General features: G+C 48.1%; 1 protein-coding gene across 1 annotated transcript in view; it reads left to right on the forward strand.

Annotated features, from left to right (window-relative positions):
• Positions 1 to 27,896, forward strand: part of Obscn (obscurin, cytoskeletal calmodulin and titin-interacting RhoGEF) — a 142,391-nt gene that overhangs the window by 18,151 nt on the left and 96,344 nt on the right. Inside the window, 6 exon segments of the mRNA XM_038326509.1 lie at positions 5,453 to 5,728; positions 9,367 to 9,642; positions 13,442 to 13,717; positions 15,032 to 15,307; positions 18,171 to 18,446; positions 22,789 to 23,064. Coding sequence (XP_038182437.1) covers positions 5,453 to 5,728; positions 9,367 to 9,642; positions 13,442 to 13,717; positions 15,032 to 15,307; positions 18,171 to 18,446; positions 22,789 to 23,064 — 1,656 coding nt within the window.

Here is a 27,896-nt window from a genome sequence, read left to right on the forward strand (position 1 = left end):
CTGTGACTCTGGCCGACCCTTTCATATTTTCCCTGTTGTCACACATGTGCTTCTCTCTGGTTAGTTACGTTCCTCTGTGCTTCCGACTCACTAATCTTACGTTGTAGCGCACATAATGACTGCCAGAGCCACTGGAAGTCGGTGTGCTTTTAACTGTTGCATTTTCCAGCGTTATCATTTCTGTTTGATGGAACAGAATCTATGGATTCTTGTGCACACATGTGCGTGTGCGCACGCAAACACACACACACACACACACACACATGATACACACATACACATTTTGGTGTTGCATCCAAGGCCTTTTACAACCTAATCACATCTTCTACCATTGAGCTCTATCTTCACGATGTCACCACGTTCGGTTTTATTTCTTCTATGAATGCACCCTTGTCTGACAGCTCTACTGAATGCGGTTGCTGTTCCTGAAAGGGCAGCCCCATGACCCAACCATGTCCCACTAGACCCCACCAGTTTTGCAATTGGGGGCTTTTCTCATATCCATTCCTGTCCTGGTGTGACAGAGAATTTTTTTTATTGACTTACACATTTTATGTTCCGTCTGCTGATTGTGATGATGTCCTCTAGTCCCTCTATTTTCTGGGTGCGCCAGGCTTTGTCTTTGGGGCAACCAACCAGCTCCCAAAACATGAAATAGAGTCTTCTTATTAGTTTAAATGCTCAGCCTAGCGTAGGCTTGCTTCTGGCTGGCTCTTTTAACTTGAATTAACCCGTTTCTCTTTATCTACCTTTGCCTCGGGGATTTTTACCTTTTTTTCCTGTATGTCTTACTTTTCCTGCTTCTTCCATGTCTGTCTGTCTGGTGACTGCCTGGCTGACTTTGACTGACTGGCTCCGGAAGTCTCCCATTCTCCCCCACCTTCTTTCCTCTTTTCTTCTCTAGATTCCTCCTCCTATTTATTCCCTCTGCCTGCCCACCCCACCTAGCCCTTCTCCTGCCTAGCAGTTGGCTGTTCAGTTCTTTATTAGACCAATCAGGTGCCTTAGGCAGACAAGGTGGCAACAGATCTTTACATAACTAAGCAAATGCAGCACAAACAAATGTAACACTTTTTTTAATTTTTTTCCTTTTCTTTCTTTTTTCTTTTTTTTGAGACAAGGTTTCTCTGTGAAGCCCTGGCTGTCTTGGAACTAGCTCTGTAGACCAGGCTGGTCTCAAACTCACAGAGATCCGCCTGCCTCTGCCTCCCAAGGGCTGGGATTAAAGGCATGCACCATCACCTCCGGGATCATCTTTACTTTGTTAAAAAGGCAGCATAGACAAATGTAACACATCTTTATATAATTAAATATTCCACAACGGCTGGGCAGGTGGGAAACACTCAGTATTGGAGCTGTTCCAGGCCAGGTACAGCTTGCTCATGGTTGCCTATTTCTCATCTATCCTGAGTCCTAAGCAAACTCCTCCTAGGACTCCTGCAGCCAACCACCCTCCAGCTCAGAGCATCTTTGCTGCTCTCTGCGGGGTTTGGGTGGCTGGCTTCTCATATAGGCTTGCATGTTGGCATTTGGTTCCCCATGTGTTGAGATAGGAGACATTTACAGGGTGGGCCCCGATGGAAGGTGCAGGCTGTGGAACTTCTAGCTTCATGATAGCTAATGCCAGGTCTTGTGGGACTGGTGTGAATGGGTTCTCCTGAGTGTCTGTCACCTCTCAGGTCCCTTTCCCATAGGCAGAGCTTTTCGTTGGTACCACCAGCTGGGTCTGTCCTGTCAGCTGGCTCCCAAATAACCACAGAGACTTAATATTAATTACAAATGCTCAGCCGACAGCTTAGGCTTGTTTTTGGCTAACTCTTTAACTTCAGTTAACCCATTTTTATTAATCTATGTGCTGCCTGAGACCCGTTTACCTCATCTACAGCCTTCCCATCCTGTTTGCTCTGGATCTCCTTAGACTCCTTAGACGTCTTCCCGGCCCTCTTGCTCTGGTTCTCCCACCCAGTCTCTTCCTGCCGAGCTATACGCCAGGCAGCTCTGTATTAACCAATGAGAGTGATGCATCTTTACAGTGCACAGAGACTGTTCCACAGCTCCTTCTTAGTCTCCTCCCACTGCTGCTCTCCTCTGTGGGTCCTCATTAGAGCCAAGCCAGTCCCAGGGCTGTTTCCTTGAACCTTTGCAAGTATGAACTGAACAAACCCATTTTAGTTATTCATTTATTTTAGTGAAGTACCAGCCTCAGGCTTTTTGTTCTAGCAACACACACTGACTCGGGTAACTTTGTAACCTCTTAGGCAGCTTTACAACTCACCCACCATGGAAGGGAAAGTTCTAGAGTGTGGACCCTCGCCCCACACTATTCATTGGGGGTTTGTCCTCATAAATTTGAGTTCTGCCTATAGGAGATGTCAGCCACCTCATTGATTGCTTTCCTATTTGTTTGTTTACTTTGTGGTCCCTCCCACCTCCTGTTTCTTGTAGAAACCCTGTGCCTAGACTCAGGTCTGGTTTCACGGTCACACTCTAGCTAGGATAGAAAGGCAGGGGTGGGAGTAGCCAGGTGTGACAGACACTTTTCCCCAGCATTCTGTATGCCACAACTCAGGCACCCACTTCCTCCCTCCTGCCCTCTCTCCTTCCCTCCCACCCACCTGTTTCTCTGTGTGTCTCTGGCTGTCTTGGAACTTTCTCTGTAGTCCAGGCTGGCTTCGAACTCACAGAGATCCACCAGTCTCTGTCTCTCTGAGTGCTGGGCACCTACTTTCTTGCTCACAGTTTCTACCAATGATATAGATCTTTTGTACTCCAATGTTCTACTTGTCTGGCTGTGTGTCCCTTAAATACTACTGCACACCAAGGCCCCTGGCTGTGCGTGCCTTAAATACCACTAACCACCAAGTCTAGGTCATCTGCTTCCTTTACCATGCCAGCTTTGATAACAACCTTGTTTCGTGCACGGGTGCACCTTCATCTTCATGTTATAAGTTTATGCCCCACCCATGAGACGGTGAAGTGTGAGCCTCTGCAGTCCACTGCAGGCTTCCTAGCTCTGGTTGCCCCTTAGGAGGCCCTCTGCTAACCTTGCCTGTGGAGGTGGTTGAATAACTCATCGAGGTGCTTCCCCAGCCTGGGATCACATTTTCTCTTCACCTGCACTTTTTCCACATAACATGTGCCTTTGAAGATTATATACTAATGACAAAAATTACAGCAGTTCCTATGTAAATTGTCTTAATAAAATATTCATTTAGAATTTAATGTAATTAAATCGCCTTTGCAATTTATGGACATATTAAATGAAAGCATCTTACCGATGCAGAAATGAGCAGAATCATGGAAGCTGGTGCTATATGACTATGACATAGGTTCTGATTAGAGACAGATGAAACACGCACAGGTTAAGAACATGGATGACAGCAGGCATGGGGTGGGAGATGGAGAACCTGTTAATAGAGCAGTGTCCCTTAAAGCCAGAGAGCCCTTTGTGCTGATTCCATCACCAAAGATGTAGCCAAGGATGTTCTTTTTTTTTTTTTTCGAGACAGGGTTTCCCTGTAGTTTCTAGAGCCTGTCCTGGAACTAGCTCTTGTAGACCAGGCTGGCCTCGAACTCAGAGATCCGCCTGCCTCTGCCTCCCGAGTGCTGGGATTAAAGGCGTGCGCCACCACCGCCCGGCTAAGGATGTTCTTAAGACGCTCAATTTTTTATTTATGTGTATGCCTGTGTGCAGGTATGTGCATACGAGTGCAGATGGGCTCAGAGGCCAGAAGAGGGTGTTGGATCCCTGCAGCTGGAGTTACAGGTGGTTGTGAGCTACCCTACATGGGTAATCAATTACTTTTCTACCTCTATGACAAAACACTGTGACAGAGTCATACTCATAAAGAAAGCATTTAATTGGACCATCGTGGTGGGGCAGTATGGCAGCAAGCAGCAGGCATGTTGGCTGGAGCAGCTGAGAATTTACCTTGATCTTCAAGCAGGAGACAAAGCGAAGGAGACACGCAGGGAAGGGTGGGAGACTCTTGTAACCTCAAAGCCTGCCAGCAATACACCTTCTCCAAGATCAAATCTCCTAATCCTTTCCCAAAAGACCTTCCACCAATTGGGGACCAAGTATTCAATCCTGGGTAGGGGGGCATATTCTCAGTCAAATCACCTCAGTGGGTGTTAGGAACTGAACTCTGTCCTCTGTAAGAGGAGTTTGAGTTCTTCACCACTGAGCCATCTCCACGGACACTAAGTATGTTTATAGCAGCTTTGTTGATTGTATCTCCAGGTGAATGGCCCAAATGAGCCGTAAGAAGGAATGGAAAAGTCGTTCAGTTATGGTTTTCAATGTGGTTCAACCCATAGACTGGTACATAACTCCTATGCTGGTGCATGTAGCAGCGTAAATGAATAAGCTTCTTGTTATGTAGCTCTCTCTATGTAGCCCTGACTGACCTGGGACTCACTGTGTAGTCCAGGCTGCTTCTGCCTCCCCAGTTAAAGTCGTGTACCACAATGCCTTACCCAATGAACAAATGATCCATGGCACAGATGAGTCCTTCAGACAAACCAAACGAAAGCACACAAACCCGCCAGAATACAACAAAATAAACATGATGAAGAATTAGTTGTTGGGTGATTTCCCATTGTGTGGGTACCACAGAGTGCAGTCACACAAATGGAGACAGCTCGAATGTTGCAGGGTAATACTACCTTAAGGGACCATCATCATAATTTTGGGGTCTGCCACTGAGTGGAGCAACACTATAGAGCATGTAACTGGCCTAAAGGGTGTGAAGTCAGAGCCCAGGCAGAAGTAACTGATGGTGACAGAAATCAGAGTAGTGGTTCTATGTGTGTGTGTGTGTGTGTGAGTCTCTCTCTGTGTGTGTGCTTACACCTGTGTATGTATATGAGTGTGTGCATGTATGTGTGTGTTTGTGTATGTGTTGTGTGTGAGCCTGTGTGTATGTGTGTGTGTTTTTGTGTACTTCTCTCTCTCTCTGTGTGACTGCCTATGTGGTGGCAGTCTGTGGATGGGGAGCTGAAATGCTCTGTTTGTTCGTAGGTTTGAGCTCTATGTGGAGAGAGAGATCCATTTGGCGTTCACTGAGCTGAATAGATGCTTGCGTGTACTTTGTGTATGGATAAAACCAGCAGAGCATGAGGCTATAGTCCGCAGAGCACACAGTGTGCCAGCTCTGGGATGTATCACCGAGCAATGGAGTCTGCTGCAAACATGACAGAGATAGTAGACACAAAGGTAGAGAGCTGGAATAGCCCAGCCACTTTCTTTTGGATCTTGAGTCATGATAACTTCCAAATGCATATCTGAGCCACTGAGACAAGACCCTGTGTCTATGAAGACTGTCTAACATCTCACTGGACACCTGATGTCCATGACTCCAAGGACACAATTTATGGAACCTTGCAGAATTGGTGTCTGTGAAGTAGGTAACATATTATATCTCTCACCGTGTGCCCCTTTTGTCTCCAGAGCCCAAGGTGGTGTTTGCCGAGGAGCAGCAGGCTCGCAGCGAGGTGAAGGCAGAGGCAGGGGCCAGTACCACACTGAGCTGCACGGTGGCCCAGGCCCAGACTGAGGTGACCTGGTTCAAGGACGGGAAGAAGCTGAGCTCTGGCTCGAAGGTTCGAGTGGAGGCCTCGGGCTGCGAGAGGAGGCTGGTGGTGCAGCAGGCGGGCAAGGCGGATGCTGGGGAGTACAGCTGCGAAGCCGGGGGACAGAAGGTCTCCTTCCGTCTGGATGTCACAGGTAGGTGCCAGGGTGTGCTCAGTGGTTATCTCAGGACATATTGGGTATCTTGGGCTGGTGTTCTCCCTGTCCTTAGACCTCAGTGTTTGTTTGTCCCAGGGTTCTGGAAGCCCTCATTGGCCATGTCATAATTCCCATGAGACCATGAATGTGTGCCCAACCCTCTCCACCCTGTCCTTGAGTCTGGGAAAAGGCCACACACCATAGCCACTATTTCCTGCTTGATTTTATTGCATTTTGCTGTCTTGCACTTCCTCTCTGTTGTGGTCCAGAAAGATGTGGGTTTCTGGTTTGGGATTGAAGTGGCCGTTCCTCCCAACTGTGCCTCCTCCTGCTGTTTGTGGTCTCTGAATGTAAGAGGGTTGGGAAGCCATGGATGGCCTGAAGTTTCTGGGGGTTCCAAGGCAGGGCAGTCAGAGTTCTGTCCTTAAATGTCAGGACAGGTACTGTTAAGGGACACTGGCTGTGATGGCTTTAAGGGCTACCGTAGCTCACCTGCCAGCAAGCATCAGAGTGGGCCTGCAGGTTCTTAGGACAGTGACAAGACCCTGCATGCTCAGACCTTCCACGAATGAAGCTTCAGCAATGCAGCTTGCGTCCCATGTGACACAGAACCTGTTTATAATCACATGATGATCTGTCAGTTATGGGAAGTGTTGCCTTGGTCATGCCTGGGCTCTGATGAGCCCCATGACCTGAAGAAGGGTTACATATAGTTTGGGGTCTCTGACCTTGTCTTTCTCCAGAGCCCACGGTGGTGTTCGCCAAGGAGCAGCAGGTTCACAGCGAGGTGAAGGCAGAGGCAGGGGCCAGTGCCACACTGAGCTGCACGGTGACCCAGGCCCAGACTGAGGTGACCTGGTTCAAGGATGGGAAGAAGCTGAGATCTGGCTCGAAGGTTCGAGTGGAGGCCTCGGGCTGCGAGAGGAGGCTGGTGGTGCAGCAGGCGGGCAAGGCAGATGCTGGGGAGTACAGCTGCGAGGCCGGGGGTCAGAAGGTCTCCTTCCGTCTGGATGTCACAGGTAGGTGCTTATGTGTCTAGGTGGCTTGTTTGCAGGTGATGGGAGATTGGCTGATGACCCCAGTGGTCCCAGTATTTTTCTTCTTAGAAAAACTCTCTGCATGTGGCTTCCTCTCTGGTTGAAATATTTGCTTCATGCTGGAATGTGTCTGTGAGAGAGGAAGGGGCTTGGGTCCCACAGTCCCCTTGGAGGGTACAATCCCAGTGACCTAGTGTCCCACTAGACCCCTAAATAGTAAAGTTTCCACCACCTCCCAGCAGCACAGTCTGGGAACCTAGCCTCTAACACGTGGGCCTTTGGGGAGCATTTCTGATCCAAACAGTAGATCCAAAGAAGAAAAGCAGGGAGCCTTTGCTGCACCCCGGGTTAGCCTATGCTAAAAATCACGTAATGAAGACTTGGGTGTCTCAGTGCAGGGATTGGAAACCAGACTGAAGGAGCAGACGGCAGAGCTCAGGGTGGACTCTGACAGCAATGGATTTTCCATCCCCCACCCCATCTACACCTCTCCTCTCCCCTCTGGGACTCATGGAACAACTGCAGACAATATGATTGTTTCATGAGAGATTATGAGAGATTATTCAGCTATACTGAGGAAATACTGGACCAGTGATCACCATATACAAATCCAACTGTAGATGGGTTCCAGACTTAGAATAGAAAGAGAAGCACAGAATTCTCAAAGTGACATGCAGGTATCCCTGTGACTCCACTTAAGGACTGAATTCATTATTTTGAACATATTTAACATGTAACACTCTTCAGAGTGACAGTGAGGTGCAGCGTGGGATCTGATAACATGCCAACGATGTGCACTGGTCAAACTTGGGCAGTCCGTGTTTCCAGTTCCTTTGATGCTTATCATGTTTTTGTTGGAAACATTCAAAGTCCTCTCATGTAGTTATCATGAAGTACTTAAGTTGTTCTGTACCGTACAGGTGAACACTGGAATTATGGGATGACTATATGTGCCAATAGAACAAATGTACACTTCTGGAACACACACACACACACTTACACACACTTACACACACTCACACACGCACACACACACACACACGCTGGGCATGGGATACAGAGCTCTGTGCATGCGAGGCACAGCTCTACGGCTGAGCAACCTCGGTGCCCGGGAACAAGAGAACAAACACAGTGACCACCATAAAACACATATGAATACTTCGAAAATGAAAACTGAGTTAGAGCCGGGCGGTGGTGGCTCACGCCTTTAATCCCAGCACTCGGGAGGCAGAGGCAGGCGGATCTCTGAGTTCAAGGCCAGCCTGGTCTACAAGAGCTAGTTCCAGGACAGGCTCTAGAAACTACAGGGAAACCCTGTCTCGAAAAACCAAAAAAAAAAAAAAAAAAAAAAAAAAAAAAAAAAAAAAAGAAAACTGAGTTAGGTCTGGTGAGATGGTTCAGCAGGTTCGGATGAGCTGGTGGGTGAGCAAGCCTCGGGACCTGAGTTCAATCCACGTCAGTGTGGAAGGAGAGAACATACCCACAGTGTTGTCGTCTGACCTCCACCCGAGAGCTGTGGTGTGTGCGACCCTCCTGGCCATGTCACGTACAGCAGTAATACTAACTGAAAAATTAAAGCCCAGCGATTTAGCAGAGCCTACCAGAATCAGCGAGAAGACAGGTAGCACAAGGGAAGTGTCTGGAGTGTATGCTACCGTCAGTTTACTATGGCGAGACTAGGAGATATGGACAGAGATCCTACGGTGGCTGCCTAGAAGAAAGGGTGCTATTGGAAGTTAGGCAGAAATTGGCAGGGAAAAAGCTGCCTAGTGACACCAGAAAGGAGTGATTGTGTCAAATTTTGCTACCCCCTGTCATCCATGGTTCTAAAATATATGGAAAATTTCAGAAATAAGCAGTTCATCAGGGGGATGCCAAGGGATCACTTCACTTCTGTTCTGTTGGTCCTTATTTTACTTGATAATGGTCTAGAGCATGGGCTTTTGTTACACTATGTTTCTTTAATTTTTCTATTTTATCACCAGCTGTTATGATTTTTTTGGGGAGGAGGGATTGAGGCAGACTCTTTCTACATCACCCTGGCTGTCCTGGAACTCACTATGTAGAACCAGGTCAGCCTTGAACTCACAGAGATCCACCTGCCTCTGCCTCCCAGGTGCTGGGGTTAAAGGTGTGCTACAGCACCCAGCTTTTTTTTTTTTTTGAGTCAAGGTCTCACTATGCAGTCTTGACTGGCCTTGCCCGGAACTTGCTATGTAGACCAGGCTAGCAGTAAACTCACAGACATCTGCCTTTCTCTTTTTATTGAGGGCTGTGATTAAAGTCATGCACCACCATGTCTGGTTAACGAGTTTCTCACCAAGCCTAATTTGTTAACTAAACTTTCTCAGGAAAAACATACACAGTATTTGGTGCTATCTGCATCTGAGGCACCGTCTGCAAGTCTTGGAATGTATTCTGGGTGGGTGAGGGAGCATGACTTTCCCTGTGTTTAGAGGCCCTGGGGTTTGTCCTGAGCACAGAGAGTGCAGGGCCTGGATGACATTCTGCTTTCCAGCTGACCCACCCAGGGTCTTTCCCACTGTGACCTTGCTGATCTAGATAGTGCTCTGACTTTGTGTTTCTATCTGTCCCCAGAGCCCAAGGTGGTGTTTGCCAAGGGGCAGCAGGCTCACAGCGAGGTGAAGGCAGAGGCAGGGGCCAGTGCCACGCTGAGCTGCACAGTGGACCAGGCCCAGACTGAGGTGACCTGGTTCAAGGACGGGAAGAAGCTGAGCTCTGGCTCGAAGGTTCGAGTGGAGGCCTCGGGCTGCGAGAGGAGGCTGGTGGTGCAGCAGGCGGGCAAGGCGGATGCTGGGGAGTACAGCTGCGAGGCCGGGGGACAGAAGGTCTCCTTCCATCTGGACGTCACAGGTGGGTGTTGAGATATCAGTTTGTTTGTGTAGACATGATGACTGGATCAGGTGCATCGCTGACCACTGGGTTCTTCCTGTCACACTTTGTCTATTACCATCCTCTGCCCTCCCTCCTGCTCTCTCATATCCGTGAGGAAAACAAGCAGGTGTAGGCCTTCTTACATACCTTGAGTGGTGTCCACATGGTGTAGCTAGCTGTGTGTTCTGAGAGCCAGCCCAGCATCTTTTGGTTGGTTCTGTTGGAATCAGTAAGTTCTTGGTTGTAAGGTGACCTGGTAACCTTCACCTGGGAGAGTGTTTGTCCTTGTATCTGGGGCACTGGAAACTTCCAGGGTCTCTTCCAGAGCCATGTGTGCTTCTCCATAGCCAGAGCTGCCACTTACTCAGGGTAAGGACAAGTCACAGGCCAGATACTCGGTCATACCTGTAACTGTCTCAAGGCTTTCTTGCTATTCTCAGCTTTTGGTTTCCTGTGCTCCCCTTCACTCCCTTTCCGGGGATTTGGAAGCCAGCCTCCTGCACACTTGTCTGTAGGAACTTGCCTCTTGGTGGGCGGCTGCACAGCTCGTGTGAAGTGCACAGAGCGGGGAGTGATCATGCGCGTCGATAGACACATGTCAGGGCGGAGTGGGCTTTTCGATCATGTCCTGGGCTCCTGTTGTTTTTCACCAGAACATTCTCATTGTCAGCCCTTGGCAGCTGATGCACAGAGTTAGCGTGGAGAAGCGCTAATGTGGTGTGTGGCCATGTTGCTGCGAGATCTGCCTCTCTCCTTTTGCTAAGTCATTGTAGGCTGCACTTCTGCTCTTACCCTGCAGGTTTGTGTTGTGTCCTTGGTGTCCTTCAGAGTTAGTTCCAGGATCCCCACTGCAGATGCAGGATCCTCGGATGGGCCGGTCCTTTATATAAAATGTTGGTGCATTTACGTATAACCAACACACATGTTCTGCATGTGTTCTTCTAAGATATATTTCATTTTTTAAAATGATGTGTGTGTGTGTCTCTGTGGGTATGTGCATGCGAGTGTAGGCACCTGCAGAAACCAGAAGAGGGCATCAGATCCCCTGGAGCTGGAGTTACAGGTGGTTGTGAGCTGCCCAAACTCAGGACGTTTGAAAGAGAAGGAAGCATTTTTAACTGCTGAGTCACCTCTCCAGGCCTCAGACCCCCTGGACCTGGCAGCTGTGAGTCACCATGTGGCTGCTGGAACCCAACTCAAATCATCTGCAAGAGCAGCCGGTGCTCTTAACTGTGCAACCATCGGAACCTGTTCTCTCTGGACATCTCAGCTCCTGTCCTGGCTGACTGTATCTGTACCGTGTCAGGGCCATCAGCTGCCCGTCTGTTATCTGGGGACTAATGACAAGAACAAGCCTACGCTTCTTGTAGATGCCGTTCTGCCCCACCTCCATATTTTCTGTTTGGTGCCGTTGAATCCATGATGCAGAGAGCCAACTATACCATCAGTTGTGAACACGGACAACTGTTAAAAAAGAAGCCTGCTGTTTCTTTGTGGGACATTGTTTGAAGAGGATATGACAGCTGATTTCACAGTTTAAAGAATTGGCAAGTTGTGACAGTTTGGCTGATTCCTGGAGAACCATTGCCAAAGCTGACAGAAGAGGAAACTGAAAACTCAGACAACGCTGTAAGCGTTAACTAAATGGAAGCAGGAGTCTAAGAACTGTTTCAGGGGCAGGGTGTGCAGCCAGCAGGGACATCATTCCAGAAGTTCTGGAGACAAATCGTCCTTAACTTACAGAAGCTCTCTTGGGAAACAGGAGGAATGCAAGATGGATCATTTTATGCAAACAGTGTGACATACAAACCAAACATGACAGGGAAAAGATGCAGAACTCGAGGCCACATCCACGCCAGGGCCGGATACTGAATGCCTGGTAGAAAACTGCTCTGCAGGAGTTGAAGGCTGTGTGGAAACGGGAGCCAGGCACGAGGCATTGGCTCAACACAGGCAGAGGTCGGGCACTGAGGGGGAAATGCACAGAGATCCAGCGCGTGTGGAGTGACAGGATTTCATAACATTAACTCTCTTGGGACTAGTGGGATGGCTGAGTGCATGGAGGTGTTTGCTGCCAAGCCTGAGGATCTGATTCCCGGGACCCACATGGTGGGAAGAGAGAACCAGCTCCTGCAGGTTGCTCTCTGATCACACTCATGGTGTGGCACGCACATGCTTACACACACACACACACACACACACACACACACGCCCACACACACATGCCTACACACACACATGCCTACACACATGCCTACACACACACATGCCTACACACACACACACACACACACACACACACACACAAAATAAAAAAAAAATCAATCACCATCTCATATCCTGAAAACTCTTCAGTAAAATTCATCATGAATTCTTTACAGAAATCAACAGCCCCTTCCCCGCCCAACTGTGAAAGACAGACCTGCAGGAAACAGCAGCTAACATCCCATTTTGGGTGAGAGCTTTACCTTTGAAATGGCAACAAGACAAGGCAGAGCAGGCCAGCAGGCGTAGGGTCGACTGTCACCGGTTAAGAAAGTTCCTGAGGCCAACAGTGTAGTGAGAGCCCTGGGAAGGATTGCCTCCCACAGAAACCCAGCCTGCAGGAGACATCGCTCCCTCCAAACTCCGCAGCGAAGGCCTGGAAAATGAAATTCTACGGAACACACAGGAACTGCAGGTGCATCGTTTTCTAAACTGATGCCCAACAAACGACATTGGAAGCCCAGTGAGGAAACGGTCGAATATTTCTGAAGGACTGTGAGACTGTGATGAACATCTGAAGAAGAAGAAGCTACTAGAAACCACAGAAGACTTGATTTCATGCCTGGATCAGGATCTAAACACATTTGTTTATTTTGAGTGTGACGATGAATGACAAACTGATCGCGAAGGTTCTGTGCACTCTTGAAGATGAACGTCTGAGAACATTTGCTTCCAGAGACCGGCCTTCATCATAAGGCCAGACTAATAGGACAGGGACCAAATGTGGCCCTAGGAGAGTAGAGCAGGATGAGAGTGGCTTCTGGACCAGCTCTTGACTGACGGTCGTCGTAGGCCCTACCCCTGTGGACTAGTGTGAGCATGGAGCTAGGACCGCCTTTCCCTATGGTACTAAGTGCGGTGCACATTTGGAAACCGTGTTAGCCCTGGAAGTCTCTCTGCAAAGCATACGCTGTAGTCAACAGTGTGCTGATGACGACCTCAGAGAAAACAGATATGACTGATAGCTGAGTGGGCCACGGCATCACCATGTGAACGATTTCAGAGCCAGTACGTGAGTACATGGCTTACAGAGAACCAGGGGATGTGTTGCTTGATGAAAATTTTTGATTTAACCAGAACACACACACACACACACACACACACACACACACGAGAAGCTGAAGCACACAGATGGGAGAATATTGTCAATAAATGTAGCTGGTGAGACTCTGGTACTCAAATACATACAGAGCCCCTAGGATCTGAAGACAATGCAGGTATAAATGGGGTCAGCCTGGAACAACGGACCACTGAAGGGGCTGAAAACATCAGGTCTCTGAAAACAGAGCCTCTGGAGTAGCCATCGAAGAGACAGTCTCCAGAAGAGCTCCTGCAGCAGAGGCAGGGTCTGTGCCTGGTCTGGCTCTGTGCTGAGAGGCACAGGGGCTTCTGGGCACCGTGGCTGTGGAGTCTGGGTGATGTTCTGCCCTCCAGTGGTACCACTACCATCAGACTTTTCCCCAGGTGGCCTTCCTGACTTAGTGTCTCTGACTCACTGTATCCCTATTTACAGAGCCCAAAGTGGTGTTCGCCAAGGAGCAGCAGATACGCAGCGAGGTGAAGGCAGAGGCAGGGGCCAGTGCCACACTGAGCTGCACGGTGGCCCAGGCCCAGACTGAGGTGACCTGGTTCAAGGATGGGAAGAAGCTGAGCTCCGGCTCGAAGGTTCGAGTGGAGGCCTCAGGCTGCGAGAGGAGGCTGGTGGTGCAGCAGGCGGGCAAGGCGGATGCTGGGGAGTACAGCTGCGAGGCCGGGGGACAGAAGGTCTCCTTCCGTCTGGATGTGCCAGGTACCTATTTGGCCTTGTGAGACAGTGGACAGGGGCCTGATTTATCTCTTTGACCTTCATCTTTCACATTTCCCATCCTTCCTCCTCCCCTGCACCTAGGCTGAGAATGAATACATAGGTGGAAGAGGGCTCCATGTTGTGAGCCGTGAGTGGCGTTACTGTGGGGGTAATCCAGAGTCTCACGTTCCCAGAACCATCTTTGCTGTTCTGTATGGCATCTGGGACTCTGACTGGACCTAGTACATAGTCTCAGTCCTCTGTCCCCTCTTACACAAAGAGTATAATCTAAAGCAAATACCACTTAGTCTTTACTTTCGGTTTGGATAGTGTACCAGGGATCCTCATAGGGTTCCTGCCCTGAACTCAGGGATGGTAAAGGGTGAAAAGCTCCCGCCATCACATCCAGGTCCTCAGAGGGACAAGTCTGAGACAGACAGATATTTGCCTTGTGTGCAGGTGGAGCCTTGGGGACTTAGAGGGTGGGCTGCAATTCCAGCTGGCCTCTGGCACTGCCACACTGCGGTGGTCTATCAGACTTCTGCGTAGCTTCTGCCATGTTTAGATATTGAGAAACGAGCTAGCGTCTTCATAGAGATATCATCATCATCATCATCATCATCAGGTTTTCTAGACAAAGTTTCTTTGTGTAACAGCTCTGGCTGTCCTAGAACTCACTTTGTAGACCAGGCTGGTCTTGAACTCACAGAGATCCACCTACTTCTGCCTCCCGAGTGCTGAGATTAAAGGCATGCACCACCACTGCCCAGCAGAAATGTTATTTTAAGAGGCTACCATAAGACATTTTATGGGAATAAATCTGAAAAGTTGTGACAGTTTGGCCGGTTACTAGCAAACTGTGTGAAAACTGACAGAAAAATTCAATAAATCCCATGTGTTTTTAAATAAGTGGAATAACAACCAAATCTTCAAATAATTTTGTTGGGAAAACATCAAATAGTTCTGGAAACAGTTATTCCATGATTGCAGAGACTTTTTCAGAGACCAGAGAAAGGAAGTGAACCCGTAGGTCATTTCATACAGTCAGCATAGCACTGACCTCCAGATCTGACTGGGAGGGTGGGAAGAGCACGGACCAAAGATCCATCTACTGTGAGTGCCACAGCGGAAGTCTACAGATAGTGCTGGGGGAGCAAACTCAGCAGAGACAGGAGGCCTTACACTGTGATGAGGGTTGTAGTCTTCACATCAAGACCGAGAAAGTTCTGTCCTCCATTGCCCAAGCCGGCTCTTTTCCCTGTGGCCTTTCTGACCCAGACAGTGTCTCTGACCCTGTGTGCCCTTGTCTGTTCTCAGAGCCCAAGGTGGTGTTCGCCAAGGAGCAGCAGGCTCGCAGCGAGGTGAAGGCAGAGGCAGGGGCCAGTACCACACTGAGCTGCACGGTGGCCCAGGCCCAGACTGAGGTGACCTGGTTCAAGGACGGGAAGAAGCTGAGCTCCGGCTCGAAGGTTCGAGTGGAGGCCTCGGGCTGCGAGAGGAGGCTGGTGGTGCAGCAGGCGGGCAAGGCGGATGCTGGGGAGTACAGCTGCGAGGCCGGGGGACAGAAGGTCTCCTTCCGTCTGGACGTCACAGGTGGGTGTTGCCGTATGAAGTTAGCCCTGTGTGGAGGTGGTGGAGGCTGGCTATGGCTTGGACAGATCCTGGTACTATTCCCTTAGAGATTGACTTCATTATTACTTTTTAATTATGTGCATATGTGTGTGGTATAGGCACACGAGAGCAGGTACAAATGAGTCCAGAAGAGGGCAGCATTGACTCCCCTTTAGCTGGAGGTACAGGCAGCTGTGAGTAGCCCAGTTTAGATGCTGGGAACCAAACTCAGGTCCTCTGCGGGAGGATTATGTATTTAACTGCCAAGCATCTTCCCAGCTCTTGCTAGTCCCTCTTTCTGCTTCGTCCTTCAACCCCTCCTTCTGCTTCTGATTTTCCTTCTTTAAGCTGAGCTCAGGGCAGCTTGGAGAGAAGAGAGAGGGCCTCCTGCAGCTTGAATACTGTTCCCATCACTGTATTAGGAACACTCTTCATGTTGTGGGTAGTGTGTCCTGAACAATCTTCCTCAGATCCCCTGGGGACCTCTGCTGAGATGTAGCCAGGTCCTTGGCATCCACCACAGAAGAGAGTCCAGGTTCAGTCAGAGTAAAGTAGGATTAGTCAGCTGATTGATGCCGGTAAGCGCAGTAAGACAAGACACATGGAGAGTCAAGTGCAGGCAGAGGAACACAGTTCCTGTTGCTGTGTATGTGATTTGGGGCTCTTGAATCTACTTTATCTGCAATGAAGTTTAAATATTAGCCAAAGGATGTGCTGGTGTATTCCTCTTCTTTTCAAACCCACAGAATTTTGTTCTTGACATCGGACGGAGACTGTCCTAAGTGGACTATGCAGGCTTGCAGCTGGGAGGAAATGCTGGTTAAACTCAAATGTTCAGCCAAAGAACTCGCTAGGGACACACGGGTCACAGGGAGGTGGACTTGAGGCATAGGTCGTTGGCTGTTTTCAGAATCTTGTTCTCCATGTTTCTCAGAAGGGCAGTATAGGGTTTTGATTGTTTGTTTGCAATTGATCTGATCAGATTTGTCAAAATTTCTAGCTGTCAGCCAGTGAGCCTCGGGCCTCAGAACCAGAACACAGAGGGGCCTTAATTGTCTCTCTTTCCTCACTTCTACAATGCTGGGCTTAACCGTTCATTTCAGAACACCTGCAGCCCAGGGCCCCGATGCTGCGTGGTAGACTCTGGATGCATCTGGCGTGTGGTGGTTCAGATATCTCTCGAGGGTCAGTCAGACCACCTGTACTCTGTGATCTGGCTGAGAGCTCTGGAGGGGAAGGTTACACACTTGAAGTAATTTAATCACCATTATTGTTACTGCCTGTCTGCGCATGTGTGGGTATGCATGCCATACTATGCGTCAGAGATGAATTTCGTGGCATCTGTCCTCTCCTCCTACCTTTCTGTGGGCTCCAGGGATCAAATCCGGCTGTCTGGTTTGCAGGGCAAACGCTTTACTTACTGAGCCAGCCCAGCATCCTATACTCTTAAAGAAAGCGCGAGCATTTTCCTCTAGTTTTGTCTGGGTTTACTCTACAGCATAGCAACCTGATCCGGGGCCCTCACTGCAGAGATAGCAATAGATGGAAAGAGCAGAGCCTTGGGCTCTGGAACCCACCCATGTGTGAACCCATTCCTCCTCCCTGCCCTGGATTTTAGACCCAGCAATGATGGGAGAAGGAATTTTTCATGAGAGTTTTGGGGCATTGTCTGCTAGTTCAACATCCCAGAGGTCAATTCCAGGTGTATTGGAGACACCAGGGTCCCAGGTAAACCGTAGTCCTGATGTGTGTTGCTTCAGGCTTTCAGGATAAGGAAAGATTTGTAGGAAACAAGCGCACTAGCCCCAGTGGAGCAATGATGATCTATTTAGCCACATCACGTTGAAAACCAGAGCGATTAGATGGGGCCGCTGTGTGCAACTATCGCAAAATAACAGAGGCCATGCAACTTATAAATCAGTGACTAATGAAGGTTCGGATGGCATGGTATTGGTGTCCTTGTGAGGGATCTAATTCCACAAAATGGCAGAGAAGTAGAAAGGAGCCAGGTTAGGAACAGGAGGGGACAAACACAGGAATATTTGAAGCTCTGCTCTTGTGGGAGGCCATTTGTTCTGTAGACTCAGCCTGTGTCTCCGGATCAGCGTTAACTCATAAGGGAGTGGGGTTCCGATGGTCCAGAACTTCCACTAATTTCTACCTTGTCAAAATTTCTCCACCTCAGCGTCACCACATGAGAATCCAGCTTTGCAACCTGTAAACTTTTGGGGGTACCAGCCACAACTAACCATCTGTAACTGGGGTCAGACCCACAGGTCAGACAATGAGAGGAGATAAGTCCTGTAATATGTAAACAGACTCCTGAAATAAATGTGAAGAAGCAGTCTTATTGAGAGTAGGGGCTACTTGAGCATCAGCTATATGGAGGACACACACACACACACACACACACACACACACACACACGGATGGCCAATGACATCACTGTGCCAGAGAGCAGAGGTCCACAGATGGCCCAGGCTCTCACTTGCAAGGGCTACAACTGATAATACACAGAGTAGGGAAGGGCGTGGAGCCTTGGGGATTCTTACCTCTGTGAGGCATGACCTACCAAGTCCTGGGAGACTCTCGATTGTCACTGTGGGACACGTGCTTGTGTTGACTCACAGCCTGTTCATGGAGGAGTGTAACCATGTCTCCCCTCGAGCGACCCTGCAGCAGCAACAGAATATGGGGATAAACCAGGGTTTTGTGTTGAGAGGCCCTGGGCTTCCCTGGACACTGTGTGCAGAGGCTGGGTGATGTTCTGCCCCATGTCTTTCCCCATGTGACTGTCCTGACCTGGATGGTGTCTCTGATCCCGTGCATCCCCATCTGTCCCCAGAGCCCAAGTTGGTGTTCGCCAAGGAGCAGCAGGCTCGCAGCGAGGTGAAGGCAGAGGCAGGGGCCAGTGCCACACTGAGCTGCACGGTGGCCCAGGCCCAAACTGAGGTGACCTGGTTCAAGGACGGGAAGAAGCTGAGCTCCAGCTCAAAGGTTCGAGTGGAGGCCTCAGGCTGCGAGAGGAGGCTGGTGGTGCAGCAGGCGGGCAAGGTGGATGCTGGGGAGTACAGCTGCGAGGCCGGGGGACAGAAGGTCTCCTTCCGTCTGGACGTCACAGGTCAGTCCTCTGGGACAGTTCACATGTGTATTCATAATTATTACATCTTTTATCTTCCATTTGGGCTTCTCAAGAGAGGCTTTCCCAGTAGTTATGGAGCCTGTCCTGGAATCTGCTCTGTAGACCAGGCTGGCCTCGAACTCACAGAGATCCGCCTGCCTCTGCCTCCTGAGTGCTGGAATTAAAGGCATGCACCACCACTGCTTGGCATGACATCTTCTTGAGACTGCTCCCTTTACTAAGGTGTAGTGAACTTCTTTGTCCCTCGGACTAACTTTAGCTTGGAATCTGCTTGGTGAACTGCAAACATAGCTACTCCTAATTTCCTCCATTTGTTTGACTCCTTCACTCCTAAGTCTGTATTTTCCGGTGAAACGTGTTTTTTTGAACACAGAAAATAGTTCCATACATATCAAGACAATTATTAACATACTTAAAAATAGCTTTAGATGCCGGGCGGTGGTGGCGCACGCCTTTAATCCCAGCACTCGGGAGGCAGAGGCAGGCGGATCTCTGAGTTCGAGGCCAGCCTGGTCTACAAGAGCTAGTTCCAGGACAGGCTCTAGAAACTACAGGGAAACCCTGTCTCGAAAAACCAAAAAAAAAAAAAATAGCTTTAGATTTATTTATTTTTTTTCACATGAGTGAGCATTTTGCTTGAATGTGTATCTGTGCACTGTGTGGATGTCTGGTGTAACTCATATCGAGTTCCAGATGGTTATGAGCCACTGTGTGGATACTGGAAATGGAGCCTGGGTCCTCTGCAACAGCATCAAATGCTCTTAGCTGCTGAGTCATCTCTTTAATCCCTGGATCTTACTTTTTAACCCATTGCTCTGTTGAGGAGTTAAGATTGTTTATGGTTAGGATTATTATTGAGAGGTCTTTTCTGATTCTTGTGCTTTTTTTTTTTTTTTGGTTTTTCGAGACAGGGTTTCTCTGTGGCTTTGGAGCCTGTCCTGGAACTAGATCTTGTAGACCTGGCTGGTCTTGAACTCACAGAGATCTGCCTGCCTCTGCCTCCCGAGTGCTGGGATTAAAGGCGTGCGCCACCACCGCCCGGCTTGATTCTTGTGCTTTTATTGATGATTTTGGTTTAGTTGGATTAGTGTGCTTTTTGTTTTTGTTTTTTGTTTTTGGAGACAGGATTTCTCTGTGTAGTCTCGGCTGTCATAGAACTTGTTCTGTAGACCAGGCTGGTCTCAAACTCAGAGATCCATCTGTCTCTGCCTCTTGAGTGCTGGGATTAAAGGTGTATGCCACCACTGCCTGGTTTGGGCTTACTATTCATTATTAAAAATGATTTACTTTAATTTTATGTTTATGAGTGCTTGCATGTTGTGTATGCACATTACATGTGTGCAGTGCTCTCAGTGGCCAGACGAGGACATCAGACCCCCCGGAACTGTTATACGGGTGCTGGGAACCAAACCGTGGTTTTCCACGAGAGCAGCCAGTGCTCTTATCTTCCGAGTCATCTCACCAGTTTCTTGTTCTTTCTTCCTCCTTCTTACTGAATTGGTCCCAGCTCAGTCTTTTTCAGTCGTCCTTGGTCACCCACTTTCCTATCTATTAATTCATGTGCTGCTGTGGTTAGGACTTTTCTCCTCCCCCAGCTTCGGGATTCCTGTTAGAATGAGACACCGGCAGAGGTGGCTTGGTTGTTATGAGTTGCTTTAGTTTGTTTCTCTTGCACCGTCTTTATTTCTGTTAATTTTAAGAGATAACTTTGTTAGAATGGTCCTCTTAGCTGCAGCTTTGTTTAGCTCTCTCTCAGGGCATTCCTTGTTTTCCTGGGCTTGGGGGTTTCCGCTGATGTCTGAGGTTACGCCATCCATTTCAATACTGAGATGTCTGAGGTTATGCCATCCATTTCACTGGTCCTCTTGCACTTTTAATAGTGTTTCTTTTAAAATAAACATTGTCTATTTGCTGAGTTTCAGCTTGTTTCTTATAATGTACTGTGAGGAGATTCTCAAGCCATGTTTATTTGGGGCTGTGAATAACCCATGTGTTCTGTGCCCTCTTCATTCTCTAAATGTGGGAAATTCTCTACTCTAATTTCATTGAGCTGATTTTCTGTGCTTTTAGAAGTTTGTATCTCATCTTCTTCTACCCCACAGACTCTTAGGCTTGAGCTCTTGACCGTGTCCCAGAGTTCCGGGATATTGTGATCATGCTTTTGTTATTTCTTTTCTTTGCTGCTGTCTGGCCGCAGTCTTTCCCTGTGTCCTCCATATGTGACAATCTTTTTAAAAAAATATTTATTGGGTTGGAGAGATGGCTCAGAGGTTAAGAGCATTGCCTGCTCTTCCAAAGGTCCTGAGTCCAATTTCCCAGCAACCACATGGTGGCTCACAACCATCTGTAATGGGGTCTGGTGCCCTCTTCTGGCCTTCAGGCATACACACAGACAGAATATTGTATACGTAATAAATAAATAAACTGGCCTTCAGGCATACACACAGAATAAATATTTATTTATTACGTATACAATATTCTGTCTGTGTGTATGCCTGAAGGTCAGTTTATTTATTTATTATGTATACAATATTCTCTCTGTGTGTATGCCTGTAGGCCAGAAGAGGGCACCAGACCCCATTACAGATGGTTGTGAGCCACCATGTGGTTGCTGGGAATTTGAACTCAGAACCTTTGGAAGAGCAGGCACTGCTCCTAACCACTGAGCCATCTCTCCAGCCCGGTAATCTTTCTTTCCTATGCTTGGTTAATCTATTATTAATGCTTTCTAGTGTGTTTAATTTTATTGAGCTTTTCATTGCTATCGCTTATATTTTTTCACCATCTTGATGTCTTTTCTCATGCATTCTGCTGGCCATCTCTTCTGTGTTACTGACTTCCTTATTTACATCCTGAGCTGATTTTGTTCCTTTATTCGTGTGCTCGTTTGTTTCCTACTTGAAGTCATTAGCTCTCTTTACTTGTAGACTTTAGATTTATGTGTTCTAGCATTTCAGCCATTTTGGTGTCTTTGAATTCAGTAATTGAAGAGTTATGACCTTTTGGAGGTGTGGTTTTGTGTGGCCCTTTTATGCCAAAGTCATCAGCCTTGGTAAGAGGTTTGAGAGTGACTTCTAGGCCATGGAATGGTGTAGGGGAAACACTGCTATGTTTGCACGAGAGGTGACATTTTTAGATCCACATGCCTGTCAAAGTCATCACCTTCCCAATTCCAAGTCCTCTGTGGTGTGCTGACACACTCTGAAAGACAGTGAAGAAGGTAAACTAGATGCATACAGTCTGCATGGACTGCAGGCCATCGTTCTTGGTTCAGATGCACCAAGGGACGCCTCTGTCCAAGTGGGAAAACATTGAGCCAAACCACTGTCAAAGATCAACTGGGGGGCACTGGCTATACCAGGTGCCAAGACTCTTCAAAAGCTAAAATAACCCAGAAATTGAGTCTAAAGAGAGGAGCCAATAATGAGACCTAAACAGTTAAGAGGTGAGCTCAGAACAGCCTGTGTATAAGCAGATCCACCCTCTTCCCCTTCCCCCAACCCCAGCGCCCTGTGAGGTGCACAGGACAGAGGGCAATAGAATCATATTTGGCATCCTCCTCACACCGAGGAGCCAGCTGCAGGGGGTTAGAGTCACCAAAGTGAAGTAAGCAGGACTAGAGCAGGTGTTGCAGGTCCTTTGCTGTTTCCAGGGTAACAGCAGGTTCTTGAGCAGACAATGGGTATCTTTGCCTGCAGTGGAGCTCACCGGCTGCTCTCTCAGAATATACCGCACGAGTCAATGGTGGGCACGGCAGTCACGACAAATACAATACCGACACGTTAGCAGGGAGTTACACGAAGGGCTCCTGAAGGGAGCATGAACACCACAGGGCCTTTGAAATTAGGCTAAACACTGGAGCTGCAGCGTGGAGCAGCGAGCACCAATGACCCAAGACTTGAGGTCCCCACCCTCAGGACCAGGCAATAAGGGCCACAGGTAGTTCAGGGTGTCCTCTGAGTAGAACAGCTGAGGATGTTTGGAGCTGGCAAGGGAGCGGAGCTTGGGAGACTCTGTGAGGACATGTTCTGCACCGTCCTGCGGGAGACTTTCCACTGTCACGTGTGTTCTGAGCCACAGTTCCTCCTCCTCGGAGGCTTGCTCAGACTCTGTTACAGAGGGCCCACTGGAGCAGCCCTTGGATCTGTGGCAGGGTGTGTGGGTGAACTGGTTTTGTTCTAAGAGACTCGGGCTTCTCCTGGGTATAGCTAGTGAGAACCTGGGGTAGGTTTTGCCATCCGGTCACCTATTCAGACTCCATCGCTGTGGCCTTCCTGACCTGCACAACGTCTCTGACCCTGTGTGCCCTGTCTATTCCTAGAGCCCAAGGTGGTGTTTGCCAAGGAGCAGCAGGCTCGCAGCGAGGTGAAGGCAGAGGCAGGGGCCAGTACCACACTGAGCTGCACGGTGGCCCAGGCCCAGACTGAGGTGACCTGGTTCAAGGACGGGAAGAAGCTGAGCTCCAGCTCGAAGGCTCGCGTGGAGGCCTCAGGCTGCGAGAGGAGGCTGGTGGTGCAGCAGGCGGGCAAGGCGGATGCTGGGGAGTACAGCTGCGAGGCCGGGGGACAGAAGGTCTCCTTCCGTCTGGATGTCACAGGTGGGTGTTGGAGGGTACTAACCTTACTCATTTGGATGAAATGCCAAGACTGACTAATAACCTGAAGGACCCTGGCACTCTGGTTCCACACACAGGGCTTGCTTATGAGAGCAGAAATGAAGGTGATTAAGTCAAGGGAGCCATCCTTATCTCTACGTGGTAGCATTTATTACCCCCAAACATCCCGGGGGTTCTCTGTTGCTTCTTGGTACCCAGGGACATTCGTGGCTCTTCCTCGTGTTTAGGATTAGGATAAGCTAAGGATTAGGCTCTGTGAGTGTTCAAGTGTCTGAAGGTCCTCCATGCCATAACCCTGCTGAGACAGCCATGCCTCTGGTGGGCTGACATCCGAACACTAGCTGCCACCTGCTATAACTCTTACGATCCCTGACAGTTCTCAAGAAGCATTTCATTCAATTTAAATAAAGCTAAGAAGATTTGGATTCCCTAATCATAATTGGATTTTCATGCAACAGAAGCTGACTTATTGTGAGTTCAGGTACCTGGCTACTCCCGCCTAGTTTCTGAGGTGCAGAGACCTCTGTGTGTACTGAGGTTGTAGGTCCACACCGCATGGCGGTGTCTGTATAAAGTAAGGAGAGAGCAGGAGGCTTGTGGGCGCACTGCCGTGAGAGCGGAACGCTCTCCTCAGGGAAAGTCTTATTTTCTAAAGCAGATAAGAAAACAAGCCAGTGTCAGTATTCTCCTTGAGCACCTTTAGGAAAAGAGAGAGAAGTAACGTATGATCGTTTTTCTATAAGGTGAGTTCCTCTAGTGCGGTTCTCCGCCCACAGTCAGTGTCAATGTCACAGAATCCCTCAGGAGTTTGTCTGTCTGCACCTTTCCCACTCATCAGACAGAAGTCCCAGGTGTGCATCTGTCTTCCTTCACTCAGGGGTCTTCTCTACTTCTGGGTGTCACCACATCACATTTTAAGTGTTTCACTACTAGGAAATGGTTTACGGGTGAACACACCATCAAAATAAAACAAAACAACAAGAAAGGAAAGAAATCTTGTATCTCTACTATTTTTTTTTTATTTTTAGAGAATATGTAATTAGAAAAATAAAACCATTTGACTATTTTCTAGAAATTTGTATAAAAAGAGACACAAAAAGAAGTAGAAATCTTGAGTAGTCGTAATGTCTTTTTGAAACAGAATCATAAAGGCCAAATTCATCATAGGAAAGGGTGTTAATACAGGAGCTTATGGATAAATCATATCAAATGTCCTAGAAGGTAATTATTAGTTCCTGTGCTTTATTACACAGTAAGATGATGATCGTTCACAATAATGTGCGATGCGTTTCCAAACAGCTAAGAGGATTTAAAATGTTCTCACCACAAGGAAATGATAAACAGTTGGTACAGCAGATATGTTAATTACCATGTTTGATTACAATGTAGATAGGTTGTTGAAACATTACATTGTATCTAATAGTTTATTGATTAAAAATAAAAAAGAGGAACCAGTCAGATGGGTCAGAGGTTCTTTTTTATTTTTTAAGATTTATTTGTTTAATGCATGCCATGCTCTATCTGCATGTATGACTTTATGCCAGAAGAGGCCTCAGATTCTGCTATAGATGGTTGTGAGCCACCTTGTGGCTGCTGGAAATTGAACTCAGGATCTCTGAAAGAGCAGCCAGTGATCTTAACCACTGAGTCATCTTTCCAGCCCTGGGTCAGAGGTTCTTGCCACCAAGTCTGATGGCATGAGTTTGATCCCGGGACTGAGTGAGTCAGTCTCACCTATTGGAGGCCTTAAGACCTCAGTACCTCCACATCGAGGACCAAATTTCCATCACATGAACTGTGGGAAATACATGACATCCCAACAAAGCACAGGAGGGAATAATCAGGTGACCAAAGTAATAATAATGTACCATGTGCTCAAAAATAGCTCAAAGAGAGCATTCCAAATGTGCACAGAAAACAATGTGCATGTGGAAATGGTTTATAGTTCGATTTAATTGTCAACTTGGTACAACCACAAAGCTCTTGGGAAGAGGTCTTACCCAGAATAGATTGCATGTGGCCACATCTATGAGGAACGTTTTTGGTTGATGATTAATGTAAGAGGATCCGGCCCACTGTGGGTAGCACCATCCCTATGTAGGTGCCTGGGCTACGTAAAACAGCTAGGCAATGGAGCTAGACAGTGAGCCAGTAGGCCGCATTCCTCCGTAGCTTCTACTCCAGGTCCTGTTCGAGCTCTTACCCTGTTTTTCCCCAGTGGTCGTTGTGACATGGAAGTGGAAGCCAAATAACCCTTCCCTCCCCAAGCTGCTTCCGGTCATGGTGTTTATCACAGTAGAACGCAAACCCGAATATGATGGATATTTTATCTAGTTTGTCTTCTTAACAGTTCCATGCTGTAACATGCATATATCAAGATGTCACATTGTGCTCCATAAATGTCTATGAAAGCTTTTAGATACAGTAGAGGACACTGAGACAGAAATTGCTCTTTGAGGCATTAGGATTTATTTAAATGACAGACAGACAGACAGACAGACAGACAGACAGAAAACAGCATGGTAGGCACTCTGAAGAGAGTTCAGGCTGTAGTACTAGAGACAACATGGTGGATGGATGCTCTGCAGAGGAATCAGGGTCCACATGGCAGAAAGGGGCGTCTCTACAGCTCTTTGAGGAAGAGGAAAGTTTTACAGCAGGTGCCTGCAACCAGACTGAGCTAGGAAAAGAATTAGGGCAGAGGGTATGACAACCAGCCGCCACCTGGGATGAAAACTCACGTCTCAAGGTGAGAAATCCTGCACCTGCAGTCCCTCAGCTAGCAGCTTACAGACAGTGTCTCTGTAAGGAGCTTGCCAGTGTCCCTGAGAGGGGAAAGATGCTCTGCTGTGGAGTGTGATGGCCCGGGCAGCAGCTGGATTCTAACATACATGTGTATAATGCACAGTATGATTCCAAGTTAAAATATTAGTAAAAAACCCAAATCATTATGTAGACAGCATTTCTTTTCATTGTCTAGTGGAACACCTTCTGGTGGAAGGTAAGATTTTAAAAGACAACACAAAAAGTCCATTTCTACTTCTAAATCTAAAAGGGATTCCTTTTTAAAAAATATATATTTATTATGTATATAGTGTTCTGCCTCCATGTATGACTGCAGGCCAGAAGAGGGCACCAGACCTCATTACAGATGGTTGTGAGCCACCATGTGGCTTCTGGGAATTGAACTCAGGACCTTTGGAAGAGCAGGCAATGCTCTTAACCTCTGAGCCATCTCTCCAGCCCTAAAAGGGATTCTTAAGGCGTCCATAGGGAAGAGTTGTTACAAGGTTTTGGAAGATAGTAAGAAGACCAAAGTGCATAGAAATCCACGGGCGACCCAAACATATTTATGTCTGATAAAAATCCAAGTGGATGTCTTACTTTGGGGAGTTGGAAGTTGGGAAGATTTGAGGAGGAGACAAGTGTGAACACACAAAGTGCCACAACTTGTGAACTGTCTCATAAACCCAACAAACAGAACAGGAACCATGACCAGACTTGTGAACAAAATAATTGCCTTTTTTTTTATCGGCAGGAGATTTGGCTCACCAGGTAAAACCACCCGCTGCCAAGCCTGGCATACTAAGTTCAATCTCTAGAACCCACATGGTGCGGGAGAGCTCTAAACCCAGAGGACAGGATTGCAGCGGATTTATTTGTAATTCTAGAATTGTACAGCAATTTAGTCCAGGGAAAGTTCTGCCCCAGAACACAGGCAGCTTATGTTAACAGTCAGAGAAGAGGGAGCCACACATATCAAAGGGAGGTGAGGTGGAGACAGCCGGATTGCTTTCCTCGGGTGCCTGTCTTGTCACATGAGTAACTTATAGCCTGATCACTTTAAGATAAATTAGAGTTGAACAGCAGCGGCAAAACTCTCTAGACCAGATCTAATCCAGTTTAATACAAGGAGACAACATATTCTCAATGCAAGAGTGGTTAACAGATAACAAGAATATATATGCATGCAGAAGGAGGTGTCTTAGTTACTCTTCTGTTGCTGTGAAGAGACACCATGACCAAGGCAACCTCGGAAAGAAAGCATTTAATCTGGGGGAGCACAGAGGATTAGAGTCCATGGCCATCATCATGGGGAGCATGGCAGCAGGCAGGCGTGGTGCTGGAGCAGTAGTTGAGAGCTTATATGTTATATCTTATCTGCAAGTTGGAGACAGAGAAATTGAAACTTGCCCTGGTGTGGGCTTTGAAACCTCAGAGGCACTCCCCTTGACACAGCCGCCTCCAACGAGGCCACACCCCCAATCCTTCTCAAACAGTTCCACCAACTGGGAACCAAGCATTCCAGCACATCAGCCTCTGGGGGCCAGTCTCACAGAGAGCATCACAGAGAGCAGTGTCCATCGGCCACCCCCTTAGCTTTCTACATCCGTGTGGAGTTTGTAGAAAGGGACAGGATCTTCACAAAAGGCACGTGGACCATCCTACTGTGCGTGGGAAAGACTGTATGGTTAGCATAGCACAAATGGCATGTGGACCATCCAACTGTGCATGGGAAAGACTGTATTGTTAGCATAGCACAAACAGCACGTGGACCATCCTACTGCGTGTGGGAAAGACTGTACAGTTAGCATCTGCACAAATGGCACATGAACCATCCAACTATGCATGGGAAAGACTATACGGTTAGAGTAGCAGCTCAGACCCCGTGATCGAATCCAGATGGGCTTCAACAAAGGATAGGAAGTGTCAGTGTGAAAGCTGAAGATTATGTCATGGTTGCTCTAGGGACGGCATGGGGAGCGTTCCAGAAATGCAGGTGTTCTCATCGAAACCCATGCTGGGTGCTTGGG

Source organism: Arvicola amphibius, chromosome 4 (genome assembly GCF_903992535.2).
Source record: "Arvicola amphibius chromosome 4, mArvAmp1.2, whole genome shotgun sequence".
NCBI lineage: Eukaryota > Metazoa > Chordata > Mammalia > Rodentia > Cricetidae > Arvicola > Arvicola amphibius.